We start from the raw sequence: 14,812 nt of genomic DNA, 5'->3' as shown, positions 1-14,812 counted from the left end.
TACACGACTCAGAACGAAGATTAGCTTCAGTGTTCAATGAAGCGCTTCATTTCCCCTGGTCGTTATTGAGTACACAGGCGAGGATAGAAAACGTTTTGTCAAATGGCTAGCTCTCTCCACATTTATGACACACTTATGACTCCATATTTATGGCACAGTCTTTCTGTCGACGAACTCATGTAACGTTTGACAGGGAAAACAGGTCATCAGTTTGTGTACATAGTTGGTATTGAAGAGACGAAGTTGATTCAAATTAAGTCATTTTCGAATACATTATGGGAGTGTCAGTGATCAATGTGTTACAAATATTTACTATTAAAAACATACTTGAGCACGATTTATTTTTCAAGGTGACCGGTTTCGACCACTACTCTCGTCATCTTCAGACCATTGAGTAGGAACCTCTTTCTTCTGTTGGAGAATCACTACTAGTAGTGATTCTCCAACAGAAAGAGGTTCTTACTCAATGGTCTGAAGATGACCACAGTAGTGGTCGAAACCGGGCACCTTGATAAATAAATCGTGATCAAGACTGTTTTAATATTAAGTAAATTTTAATCAGTTTATTTTGGATGTAAATAAACTATTTTCCTTGACATTATTGTATTTTATTTGATGGGATGAGACGTAATCATCAATTACACATTTCAAACGTGCAACCACATACTGAATTCAGTAATCAACCAGTTCCATAATCTCTATTCATGAAATCAAAAATGAAACAAGATGAAAAATTTCAAGATTGGACTTGTGATAAAGTTTTGACTTCAGTAAGGAAATATACAGAATATAAATTGCAAATGGCTAGAGAAAAAAGAGTAAGAAAATAAAAACTTGCAAATATTTGAAAATAATTTGAAAGTCGAAGAGAAAGAACAATGTATTGGAAAACTAGAATAAGAAAAATCTAAGAATAAAAAAATAAGACAAGTAAATCAAATAGGTAAAAAATACTCTACTTTACTCTCATCTAACCCAGTTTCAGCTACAATTTGAAAAAATTAAATTTTGTATTTTTTTTAATAATAATTATGACTAGCTGCTTTTACACAAATCAAATATCTTTTAGCCCTATAAATGGACGCAGAAAATAAAATGTGTACTACAAATAAAAATCCTTTATAAAGTAGCTTCTGGGAAATAAAACAAAACCAACTAATGAGAGACTTGGCTTATAGTTTCACACATATGATATAAATAATAATAATCTTCTTACAAACATTGAGGATATTAATTACACACAATGAGAAAAAAATTAGAATTTTTACCAGTTACATAACCATTCTGTGATGATATTATGATAGATAAAATTACAGACTTAATACACGGTACAAAAGACATAGGTTAAAAATATTTTAGTTTAGAGAGAGGTATGCAGATTATTTAACAGTTCCTTCAGAGGAGCACCTTCTAAATTTTGTTGTATTAAACATGCTGTTAAAGCTAAGTTACCTCTTGTTTCAGACTCTAATATAAAAACATGTAAAGAAGCTAAACAAGTTATTAATGTAGATACAGATATTATAAGAAATCAATATCTTAATCCAGTTATTATTCCTTACAAGGTAGAATTATCAAATGCCAAGTCCGATCAACTATTCTTTATAAGGAACACTGTTTTTCATTAAAGTTAGACATAACACAAGATTTTGTGGAATTTTTAACAAAAAGAAATGTTCAAAAACTTAACAAATAATTTTAATTTGAATTTGCATGTAAAATACAAATAATAATGTAGTCTGATAGTTAACAACAATATTTCTGTAGGAAAAGACTGATTAATATGGATAAATCCTAATTATAGAGTGAAAATCTGAAACAAATTAATCTGCTAGTTAACAAGTCCAGCAGTTGTGATGATGTTTGGTTTGTGGGGCTCTCAGTGCCTGTACAAATTCCCAACCTGTACACAGTCAAATAGAGTCACTTTCACTAATGATAATGGTATGATGGGGACAACAGAAACACGCACTCTCCAGGCAGAGAAAATCCCCAACCCAGGCAGGAATCGAATCCAGGATCCTGTGATCCATAGATAGCAACGTTAGCCACTAGACCACGAACAGCAGATGTGCAGGAGTTAAGAAACAGCTAGGCAGTCACATTATAGATTTTTGAATTGTCCAGACAGTACATTATAGAAAACATTTGCTTTTAAATTAGCTAAATAAAGTACAGTTACAAGATAGGAAGGAAGAATTTACAATTATATTAACCCAGATTCCCAAAAAGAGCAAGAATTCGATCCATTAACAGACCGTGTAGAATGAAAAACAAATAACAGCGAATAGTTTGAGAATGGTCCTTTTTATTCTGTTTCATTATCCAAAATGTGCTAAAAATTAACACATTCGTTACCAAATATTTGTTAGCTTATGTACAAAAAATCTACTGCAATATGTCTGTTGGGGTAGCAAAAATGCGAAAAAATTGACACAAACACAAATAAAAATTGTAAGAGATTATAAAGAAGAAAGAGAAAAACTGATTAAATTAATTTCATGTGCTTTTTGCCCATTTATTGTACAGAAATTTTTGAAGCGACAGAGAATGTAATTTCTGTGAAAGAAACATGCTTTATACAATCTGGAGGTAGATATTGCTCTAAATCCAATAGCTCATATTCTGCAATATACAAAGAAGTAAATATCGAAGAATTTGGATTAATAAAGTCAAATAATATTATCCCATATGTGTGTAGAAAAGACTGAATGCACACAGTAAAAAAAATGGCTCTGAGCACTATGGGACTTAACTTATAAGGTCGACAGTCCCCTAGAACTTAGAACTACATAAACCTAACTAACCTAAGGACATAACACACCCATGCTCAAGGCAGGATTCGAACCTGCGACCGTAGCGGTCCCGTGGTTCCAGACTTTAGCGCTTAGAACCGCGCGGTCACACCGGCCGGCGAATCCACACAGCAAACTTAATTGGTATTCAATCAAAGAAATAAAAAAACTAATAAGATATATTTAGAGTCTACTAGAAAACGAGAACAAGAATGCGGTCGCGCGGTTCCAGACTGTACCGCTTAGAACCGCACGGTCACACCGGCCGGCAAATGCACAAAGCAAACTTAATCGGTATTCAATTAAAGAAATTAAAAAAAACTAATAAGATACATTTAGAGTCTACTAGAAAACGAGGACAAGAATTAGAAAACTTAAGCACACAAGAAAGAAAACTGGAATATTTGGGTAATACATAGCCTTTAAAGAGACAACACAAGAATATTTTGCAGAACTAAGAAAAAATTATAGAAAGTGAAGAAGAAATAAAAAATTATTTTAAACAACGATGGAGAGATTTTCCCACAATGGAGTTTATACAATTTATGCTTATGTAGTAAAGATCAAAATAGGTTTACATATGTGTATTTATTGAGTGAACAAAATGGTAAAATTTGTATGTGTATATTGTTAAAGGTTCCAATAAAAATAAATTCATTGAAATGAAGAGAGACAGCAATATTCTTTAAAAAAAAGAAGGATTTGTTCGTATTTAATGTAGTATTCTTCGACCAGAATTAGAAATTTTGTACTATCCCAAGTAAGAACCAACATGTCCTGGTTGGTTACGTTTAACGTTTTATGTTAATATTTAACATTTATCTTTAACGTGAAATTGTGACCAGGTCTTACCTCAATAAACATAAACAATTGAGTTCATAAAAATCTCATGGGTGTTAAAGAAGAAATAATGAGGTGAATTTTAGATAAATAAGTTCTGGAGGATAACTTTATGCCCACTTTTTTCAGAAGATATTAAACTTTTCTCTTACTTACGCTTTTTCAGAAAAAAGTCAAGTTTTTATCAAAAAAAGGTGAGCTATAGGTGAAAAAATTTCGAAGATTAGAATAACCTGGCTGGTTCTGGGTAAGTTTTCCTAAGAAAGTTAAAGAACGAATGAAACGAGTGAGTGAGCTTTCTTCGGTAAACTTACCTAGAACCGATTAAATTCTGTCACTCGCTACCATACAGTACAATATAAATTCGACTATTACTAATTGACCACTACTCACTCCTACCTTACGATGGGCATGAGACTGGCCCCTTCCCTGTGTGGTTAAATTTGAAAACTATGATTCTACTCGGCTTTAAACTGTTGTCAGAAATTAACATTTATTTAAAAATACCGGTTTCTGACAGCAGTTTACAGTCCCAGCTGGACTACGATTTTCTATCGCAACAACTTCATAGTGGCAATGGAAAGGAAACTGTCGATAATCATTTACCTATTTGTATTCTGTGATGGAAAAATTGCTGTATTTTGCCATTTTCAGTGCTGATAAATATGAAAACGTTTCTCTGTTGGGCACAGTTCGACAGGGCTAACCAATATTACGAATGGCGCTCCTGTCAAAAATTGCTAGCACCGGTAAATTTATTGACAGCTGTAAAAAATGGTGACAAACGCTAACATTTTTTGGCAAGATTTCCATTCTTTTGCTTTCAGTAGCTATTAATAATGATTACAGGATGGTGTGTTTAGAATGAAGTCTGTACACACACTGCACAACTGAAATTCTATTAATAGTAATAATTTCAAATTTCAAAGCTATAATTTCGTGGCACCTTAAACTACTGTAAAGAACTAAAATACTTATTATAACAACTATTAATAGTAATTTATAATACATATTATAGATTTATTTTTAATGATAATTTATGGTTATTTGAATTTTGATTTGTATTATGATTACGATTACTTATAAAATTTTTAATAATAATTAAGACTGTAATAGTTACACTAACTATAATAAAAGTTTTAAAAATTATATTAACTACTATGTGAGGATCAGTAGAGGCTATTGCTGGTATATATGACTCAGTAGAAGGTTTTTTGGAAGTCCATTCCTCTTCACCAGGTAATGTCGAGGAAGGGAGATCTCCAGCAGAACATTCGCAGATTACCAGCAGTTCTGGGCGAGCCTGCTTGAACTCCCTCTTTATGGACTGGCAGTGGAGCTCTCGATTATCCACCAGAGAGAGAACCTTCAGGGCTGTCATCCCCTCCATGGTAGCAATGTCCATGGTAGCAAGGTTGCAGTTGTCCAGGTACAGATGTTCCACGGAAGAGCTGACCAGTCGTGGCAGGTGACGGAGGCTGGGGTTATCCTTCAAGTCTACGGTTCTTAAAAATTTGTTACAGGTGAAACTCAACTCGTCTAGCTTATCCAACCTGAAACAAGAAATGTGCGAAAATTTAGATGACCGCTGCAGTGCTACTTATAAAATCACCGGATATACGAGTAAAACAATGACGGTGTAGTTCAATACTGCATACCAGTGTAGCTGCTGAAGATTAACTAAACTGATTCAAATGGGAGCTGCAGTTGGGGGTTTGACAGCGTTTTGTGTATTAGTTCTGAACTGATCTCTTCCTGTTCCCTGAGCATGTGTTACACTGAGTGTCTTTTAGACTGTATCACTTGCTGCGCTTGTACCTCTTCATACCATTTGTCGCTTTCACTATCCCTTTCGATGTTCAATAAAATTATCACACATCTTAGAATATCTCATACACAACTCTCAGTTTTTCTTCACAACATCTTTCATTGACCTCATTCCACTCTTGGCACTTTAACACTAAACTCGTTCTTGGCCTCTGCACTTTGCTCCATCTTAAAGAAGAGATGGCTAGTATTAATGTACTGTCGACTTCAGGATCTTTTAGGCGCGGAGCATAAACTCTCAGTGGAGAACATAGTCAGGTCTCTGTATAAAGAACCACCCTCATACATGTCTCATGTGATGCATGAAAACTACGGAAAACCTAAATTTGAGTGGCTGGACACTGTGTAAACAATTATTCCTACAGAAAAAAAATGAACATGACGCTTTTGAAGGAGATTTAATGCAGTTAATTTTTTTACTGGGATATATTTCCTCTGGAGGCCACGGTTTTCAAGTTATACAAGAAAAACGCATTTGAATGTCTGTTTTGTAAATTTTTCTTGAATAATTCGAAAACTATTACCTCTAGCGAAAACGTATTCAACTACAAAATTTAACTACATTAAATTTATTACAAAAAGTTCCCGTTCATTTTATTTCTGTAGGACTAAGGGTTTGTATGTACTGAATTAGAGAACATGAAAATATGTGTTTTGTTTTGGATGGTGATGCGTGATGGATAAAACCCGTATGTAGGGACAGACATCCTGTATAGGTAGACAGATAAATTTCTAGATATTACCTCTCATCAATGAGTAACATACTGACGAGGACTGCCTGGAGTGTGCAGAGATGTTGATCTCATTTTTAAACAAAAAGTGTGAAGTATTATCCTTTAAAAACTATTTCTCAAAGCTCTACATTTTTTATAACAACAGTTCAAAACCTTTTTCGCTGCGACCAATTTTTCCTAATACATTATGAGTAAAGTGATAGAGGAGAGTATTAGGGGAATACATATTGTGAACGAATTCTGTAACTACAGAGAGCTTAAAAGAGGGAATCTAAAAACAGTATCAGTATAGAAGATTTATACTTCAACTCAGCAATGGTCGGAAATGAGCTGAATAAATCAGTTTCCTCATTTTTGAATCAGCTGTAACTTTACAAGGTTCTAGGTGCATTAACGTATTACAAATGATTTTGTAGATGTTGATTCTATCAGCTGGAAGTCTATGCTACAAATATTACAGAAGTACAAATTGTGAAATCCTGCCACTCGTATTACAGTGTCACTGTGCGTTATTATTTGTAACAAATAATGTATAATATTTAGATGGTGCAGCAATTTTACTTTCTCGCCATATTCTCTAGCCACAATTTCATTAAATTTACTAACTGAACAAAAGTGTCAGTACTTAAACGCTATGCTGTTTGAAGCTCGATTAAAAAAAAATAAAAAAAACAGGTTTTTAAAGGTATATCTTGTGAACAAAAATGTTGTACTTTAACTTCTTGCTTTTTAAGATTCGGGGCTCAGTCGGCAAAAGAAAATCTTTTATAGGATCCCTTTGCTGTCTGTCTATCGGTCCGACTTTTAATAACCCTTTTTCTCGGGAGCGTGTAAACGTATCAAGTAGAAATTTATCTCACAGACGTCATTTTGACACTCGCAAACTCACTCATCAAAACCTACAGGGTATTTTCCATTGATCTAGATCGTGAAATTTGGCAAAAAGGTTTCATAGTATAACCAAAGGAAAAAATTCGATAATTATAAATTTATACCGTAGGAAACTATTTTTTGCCCTTTCTTATCTGGCTCTCTGCCTTTTCGTCCGTCTGTTAAGACTCCTTTTTTTCAGTAACAGGTACATGTACCAAGGTGAACTTTAGTCACATACTAAGATCTATAGGGCCTTGGCGGTGCAAGGAACATAAGCTTCTAGTTCCTAAAGTCCTAGGGTCACATATTTTGATTCCCGTAAACTGTCTCATCAAAACCTCTGGTGTACCTCCAGTTGGCCTAGCATCGTGAAATTTAAGAAGAAGCAAGACTTCACTGTATAACTAAAGGAAAAAGTCCGAAAATTGTTCTCTGTATTTATGGAAATATTATTTTGCCTTTTTTCATCAGTCTGTTTGTTTGTCTGTCCGTCTGTTAGGACCCCTTCATCTGTCAAGCAGTTTGGGGAATCATGTTCAAATTTATGTCATATAGTACGATTACGGTCCCTAGGCGGTGTACGATACTTAAGCTTCTAAGCCAATTCAGTAAAATGATTCGAGCATTTATGCCACATACCTTGACACTAGAAAACTCACTCATCAAAACCTATAGGGTACTTCACATTGACATAGAATCATGCACTTTGCCAAGACACACAATTTCTCGCTACACGTAAAGGAAAAAATTCCAATAATTATTAATCTGTAATTATATCACATTAAAAAATATCTCTTTAATAATTTTTTATCTATATGTCTGTCTGTGCGTCTGTTAAGGTTGGCGCACCACGTTCAAATTTATGTCACATATTAAAGTTGATGATCCTTTGGCGGTATAAAACCTTTAAGCTCCCAAGTCAATTTAATCAAAAGATTCGACCATTTATATCACATATTTTGAAACTCGCAAACTCACACATCAAAATGTAGGTTTTTTTCTCGTTGACCTATAAACACAAAATTTGCCAGCAAACAAGGTTATACGGCACAGGTAAAGGAAGAATCCGGAAATTATTGATATATATTTGTATAATACGAAGAAATATTTTTTGTCACTTTTGGTTGTATATCTGTTTGTCTGTCTGTTTGTTAAGACCGCTTTTTCTTGTCGACAAGCTGGATTGGCAATTACAAATGAATGTCATTTACTAAGGCGCACAGTCCCTTGGTGGTGTAAAAATGTTTAAGTTTCTAAGTTAATGCAATCAAAAGATTTGGTCGTTTGTGTGAAAAATTTTGGTGCTCACAAACCCACCAATCCAAACCTGCAGGTTACTCCCATTGATGTAGAAACATGAAATTTGGCAAGAAGCAAGGTTGCACAGTAAAAGCAAAGTAGAAAAATCTGGAGATTGTTAAAATGTAAATGTGTCAAATAAAAAATATCTTTTCGGCATTCTAACATACATTGCATTCATCATCCGTCGGAAGCATTAACAGACGAACATAACTGCTTGCAAACATAACATGTTCGTTTGTTGTGTTTCTGACGGATGATGATTGCAATGTATTTTCAAAACTAAATCTACATTTACATCTATACTCCGCAAGCCACTTCACGGTGTGTGGCGGAGGGTACCTCGAGTACCTCTATCGGTTCTCCCTTCTTCTCCAGTCTCGTATTGTCCGTGGAAAGGAAGATTGACGGTATGCCTCTGTGTGGGTTCTAATCTCACTGATTTTATCCTTATGGTCTCTTCGCGAGATATACGTAGGAGGGAGCTATATACCGCTTGACTCTCGGTGAAGGTATGTTCTCGAAACTTCAACAAAATCCCGTACCGAGCTACTGAGCGTCTCTCTTGTAGAATCTTCCACTGGAGTCTATCTATCATCTCCGTAACGCTTTCGCGATTACTAAATGACCCTGTAACGAAGCGCGGTGCTCTCCGTTGGATCTTCTTTATCTCTCCCATCAACCCTATCTGGTACGGATCCCACACCTGTGAGCAGTACTCAAGCAGCGGGCGAACAAGTGTACTGTAACCTACTTCCTTGGTTGTCGGACTGCATTTCCTTAGGATTCTTCCAACGAATCTCAGTGTGCCATCTGCTTTACAGACGATTAATTTTATATGGTCATTCCATTTTAGATCACTCCTAATGCCTACTCCCAGATAATTATTGGAATTAATTTCTACCAGTTGCTGATTTGCTATATTGTAGTTAAATTCTTTGTATTCGCAGTACATTACATTTGTCTACGTTGAGATTCAGTTGCCGTTCCCTGCACTACGCGTCAATTCGTGTAGATTATCCTGCATTTCAGTACAATTTTCCGTTCTTACAACCTCTCGATAAACTACAGCATCATCCGCAAAAAGCCTCAGTGAACTTCCGATGCTATCCACAAGGTCGTTCATATATACTGTGAATAGCAACGTCCTACAACACTCCCCAGCGACTCTTCAATCCAATCACACAATTAGTCTGATAGTCCATATGCTCCTACTTTGTTCATTAAAAGACTGTGAGGAACTGTATCAAACGCCTTGCGGAATTCAAGAAACACAGCATCTATCTGGTAACCCGTGTCTATGGCCCTCTGAGTCTCGTGGACGAATAGCGCTAGCTGGGTTTCACACTATCGTCTTTTTCGAAACTCATGCTGATTCCTACAGAGTAGGTTTCTAGTCTCTAGAAAAGTCATTATACTCGCACATAATACGTGTTCCAAAATTCTACAACTGATCGACGTTAGAGATACAGGTCTATAGTTCTGCACATCTGTTCGACGTCCCTTCTTGAAAACTGGGTTGACCTGTGCCCTTTTCCAATCTTTTGGAACGCTACGCTCTTCTAGAGACCTACGGTACACCGCTGCAAGAAACGGGGAGGGGGGGGGGGGGGGCATGTTCCTTCGCGTACTCTGTGTGAAATCGAACTGATATCCCATCAAGTCCAGCGGCCTTTCCTCTTTTGAGCGATTTTGATTGTTTTTCTATCCCTCTCTCATCTATTTCAATATCTACCATTTTGTCATATGTGCGACAATCTAGAGAAGGTACTACAGGGCAGTCTTCCTCTGTGAAACAACTTTGGAAAAAGACATTTAATATTTCAGCCTTTTGTCTGTCATCCTCTGTTTCAGTACCAATTTGGTAACAGAGTGTCTGGACATTCTGTTTTGATCCACCTACCGCTTTGTCATAAGACCAAAATTGCTTAGGATTTTCTGCCAAGCCAGTACATAGAACTTTTATTTCGAATTCATTGAACGCCTCTCGCATAGCCCTCCTCACACTTCATTTCGCTTCTTGTAATTTTTGTTTGGCTCCAGGGCTTTGGCTATGTTTGTGTTTGCTGTGAATCAACATAATTACATTTTAACAATCTCCAGATTTTTCTCTTTTGCTTATACTGTGAAACTTTGCTTCTTGCCAAATTTCATGTTTCTACATCAACGGGAGGTGACCTGTAGGTTTGGATTAAAGCATTTTCGAGTATCAAAATATGTGATATATATATATATATATATATATATATATATATATATATATATATATATATATATATATATATGGAACCCTCGGTGGATGAGTCGTACTTGCATTTGGGCACATTATTTATCGTAGGTAAATACTTATAATATAGTAGACTCACTGATATGACCACACTGAAAGAATATTTTTAGTGGATCCATAGTGATTATCCAAATGCCACATTAAAGAAAGTGTTTGCAGATGGTAATACTCACCGGTTGCTGTACAAGTACAGATGTGTCAGCGCCGGCAGGGTGCAGAAGGCGTCGGCTCCGACTCTGGATAGATTACCCTGAGTTACATTCAGGGTCGTCAGCTGCGGAAACTCACGGCCGCCGAAGGTGGAGTTGTCCAGAGACGAGATGGCTGTACCCGTCAGGAGCAACAACTGCAGTCTGTTATTCAGCAACCTCGGCACCTGCGTCACCGTCATACCAGAGCACTGCATTCCCTCGTCCGTAAATTCCATTGAAGGATACGGCTTGCACAGCGACTTCATTATTCTGCAGCCCGAAGCACTCAGTGACACTAAGACCAGCAGTAGGGTCAATTTGCCGTTGTCCTGTGAACGATTGTGCCCGTTAGAAAAACAGTTTAATTCTGGTGTGCTGCAGGATCTATAAATTCGTCAACAGTAGTGGAATATACATTAAATGCTTAAATACTGATAAAATTTTCTAATTTTGTATCCATGTTTTGGATAAGCTGCAGGTTACAACTGAAGAAATTACGCACAAGCTAGGAAATTAAGATGATGGGACCTGGTTCTTTTTTGCGATAAACTGCAGGTTAAAACTGAAGAAATTGCTTGCAACTTAGAAAATTAAGATGATAGGGCCTGGTTAAGTTGAAAAAACCACAGATAGTAGAGTGTTTTAAAGGGAGCTTTTGACAGATTGTCTGAGGCAGGAGTGAGGAACATAGCAGAATGTATACCCTTGAGGAATGAAATGTGAAAGCAGTAACAGATCAAAGAAATAAAAACACAAAGCCTTGTGGAAATCTCTAGATAACGCACGAGACATTAACATTAATTGACGAAAACATAAAATATGTGAATGCAGCACCAGAAACGTAGAAAAATTAATGAAGTAGTCTGAAAAATTAAATTCACGGGAAGCGCATAATGCAAATCAGAGACGGATGAACGAGAAATGCAAGGATTTAGAAGCATGGGTACATAAGATAAAAGACAGAAACAGCCTGTATGAAGAGACTTTTGGAGAAAAGAGATGCAGCTGTTTGAAAATGAAAAGCTGAAATGGCAAACCACTCCTGAGCAAAGAACAGTGAAGTGAAAGATGGAAGGAATGTATCAAAGCTATGTACTAGAGAAATGAATTTGAAGGCATTATTGATGATAAGGAAAAGGTAGTAGATGAAGATGTTAGGAGATGTGATACTACGAGGAGCATTTGAGAGACATCTGAAACGCCCAATTTGAAGAAAGGCCCGGGAGAATACGTCAGCCCCTCATAATTACAGACGCCCTTGTAAGAACCAGCCATGAAATAATTGTTCCACCAGGGGATAACACATATTAGAGAGACAAAATACCCTCAGATTTCATGCAAGACGTAATAATTCCAAATCTAGTGCACTGTGTGAATATTGCTTTGAGTTTAACAAGTAATTATTGGAAAATACTGACACGAATTATTTGTGGAAGGATAGAAAAACTAGAAGAGACTGACCTTGGGAAATTTAGTTATAATTTTGGAGGAAAAGGAGGAACATACAGTACTGAACCCTACGACTTAGCTTAGGAGATAGCTTATACTTGTATTTAGAGCATTTGTAGATTTAGAGAAAACTTTGGAGAATGTTGAATGGAATACCCATTTTGTAATTCTGAAGGTAGTGAAGGTAAAATATAAAGAGCAAAAGGCTACTTGCAGCTTGTACAGTAACCAGACCGTCGTTATTAGAATAGAAGGATATGAATGGGAAGTAGTGATTGAGAAGAGAGTAAGGGATGATCCGAGACTCTCCCCAATGTTTCTCATACTGTACTTTGAGCAAGTAGTGAAGGAAATCAAGGGAAATTTGGAAACTGACTTAAATTTGAATTATAAACTCTGATTTTATGGAATGTTGTTATAATACTGTTAGAGACTGCAAAGGACTTGGAAGAGTTGCTGGTTAAGACGAGCAAAACAGAGAGAATATAAAACAGCTACTGAATGTCATACTAGTTGAAGAAAAAAAGATTTGCATCCGCTGATATACATATAATCGAACACGAAAGCATAAGCTTTTAAACAGAATTTCTAGAAGCCGAAATATTAAGTGGAAGGAAAATGGCATTTCAGTATCCATATCATGAGTTCTGTTCATTTCAACTAACCATTCAGCTTTGTATGGCTCTAATTCCCAGTGCGATTAGTGTACTGTACCGCTATGAATAATCACAGGGGCCAACATCCCAATGTTGCCTAGTTAGCTTATTCCATAGCCGGGTGGCAAGCGCAGATGTCTTCCATACGGAGAACCTGGGTTCGATTTCCGGTAATGGCAGGAATTTTTCCTTCGTGAAAGGATTGGAATGAGGAGCTCTCAGCTTCGTGATGCAAGTGAGTAGTTGCGTGATCAATTAGTAGCGAATGTAGGGCACAAGAACTGACAACGGCCATGAGAGATGACGATACTCCCTACCATACCGCATGAAATTATCCCATTGGCAGTGATAACACGGCAATCGGTCGGTACTCATGGGTCCGGAAAAGGGTGCGGATGGTGTTTACGTTACGTTACGGAGTTAGTTTAAAACAGTGGTGTCTCATGCATCGGTAGCTATACGTTGTGAGTTCACGCTTTAGACAACCACAATAAATATTTATCTTTGCACCCGAAAGGAAAACACCAAATGTAGTATATAACAACAGAGTTCCAATGATTAATGGAACATTTTTTATCTCAGTTCGGAACACAAAATAAAAGAGCTGATAGGGTCCTAGTCACCTAATATATGAAAAGTGACTTGAAGAGAGAACGATCGAAAAGGGCAATAAAAATTGTGTTCAAATTTATATCTCCAGTATTTTCACATCTGAGCGCGTTCACCATTTTTGAAACTAGCTGATGCTGAGAGCCTTAAAATTTCGGTGTAAAAAATACAACTTGTACCACAGTGAGGCCTTTGTTTGACCCGTATCAGTAAAATGAACTGCGAACAATTCTGAAACAACATCTTGTTCATAGAGACATCATTGGCCCTTTAAAGTAAGCTGAATTCTGGTGTAAACTAAAACAAAAATCGATTTACCATAAGAGAACTTACAGCGTTGAAACGGCAGCAAGTAATAAAGCTCAAGTTCTACATGAGCCCACCCAGACTTAGCAAAAGACCTTGGCCTTTCACGTGAAAGACAGTGTGCCACAGCTCGCAGGTAATACTTAACAGTCAGCAACGAGATTACAGACCTGTAAAGATGTTATTTCACTCGCGGGATGGCTGACTCAGAACAACAACAGCTTTGAAGGTTTCGGCCGATAGTAGCAGTTAAGTTGCCAAAACTAAAGTGAACAGGCAGAATTTTTATTATTTGATAATGGTTTGTGTCTAAGCCACTCTGTAATGTCAGCTTATCCAATGCATCGAACTAAGGTGATTCGATATTTTTGCAAGAGGAATTCTCTGAAGGCTGGTTCAAACATTCTGGATTCGGAAGGACGTTGTGGCAGTTAACAGACAGAGGTTCATTTTTCTCAGTTATGCGTTAAACAATGAAAGGAAAATGTGAAAACTAACGACAATTTGATCATATGAAGCTGCCTGCGAATAACCTATTAGGCAATTTGTTTCTGACAAACTTAAGAAGTCTTAAACTGACATGGATCTGAAGGATCAACAAAATGAGTTACTGACGAAGGGCAAAAAAAAAAAAAAACTTACTGTGAACATTGCTGATAATTAGCAGCAGCACACTTTAGAGGAGTCGACAGAACTGCACTAACTACTTCTTTGGTCGTTCCTCCTTAGATAATATTATCATTTTACGACTGGTTACGAATTGAGTCGAAGATCACCGAAAGCCGCTCTCTCGTAACAGATAAATCATAGAGAACACAAAATGAAAGGAACTGGTAGTTATACATGGCCGGTTCACAATGCACCGGTATCACACGACGTATCGGAATAGTGCGCTGTATCGAAATAGTAGGTAGAGAACCATCTACAATAGTACAGAACAATTTTG

At 36.6% G+C, this 14,812-nt stretch overlaps 1 protein-coding gene across 1 annotated transcript; it reads right to left on the bottom strand.

Moving 5' to 3' along the window:
- Positions 1 to 592: 592 nt before the first annotated feature.
- On the bottom strand, positions 593 to 14,558 carry LOC126281979 (uncharacterized). Its single transcript, XM_049981361.1, has 3 exons — positions 14,509 to 14,558; positions 10,829 to 11,175; positions 593 to 5,188 (listed from the first exon to the last, which is right to left on the bottom strand). The coding sequence occupies exons 1-3, from the start codon at positions 14,515 to 14,517 to the stop codon at positions 4,648 to 4,650; spliced, it is 897 nt and encodes a 298-aa protein (XP_049837318.1). The 5' UTR covers positions 14,518 to 14,558; the 3' UTR covers positions 593 to 4,647.
- Positions 14,559 to 14,812: the final 254 nt, after the last annotated feature.

This window comes from Schistocerca gregaria, chromosome 7 (assembly GCF_023897955.1).
Source record: "Schistocerca gregaria isolate iqSchGreg1 chromosome 7, iqSchGreg1.2, whole genome shotgun sequence".
NCBI lineage: Eukaryota > Metazoa > Arthropoda > Insecta > Orthoptera > Acrididae > Schistocerca > Schistocerca gregaria.
This window is presented reverse-complemented; position numbering and strand designations above follow the sequence as displayed.

What these genes read in the sequence shown, in the direction of transcription:
- LOC126281979 (XM_049981361.1), bottom strand. An exon ending in CTGTACTTGTACAGCAACCG is followed by an intron (nt 5,189 to 10,828) that starts GTGAGTATTACC and finishes TTCTTGTTTCAG; the next exon opens with GTTGGATAAGCTAGACGAGT.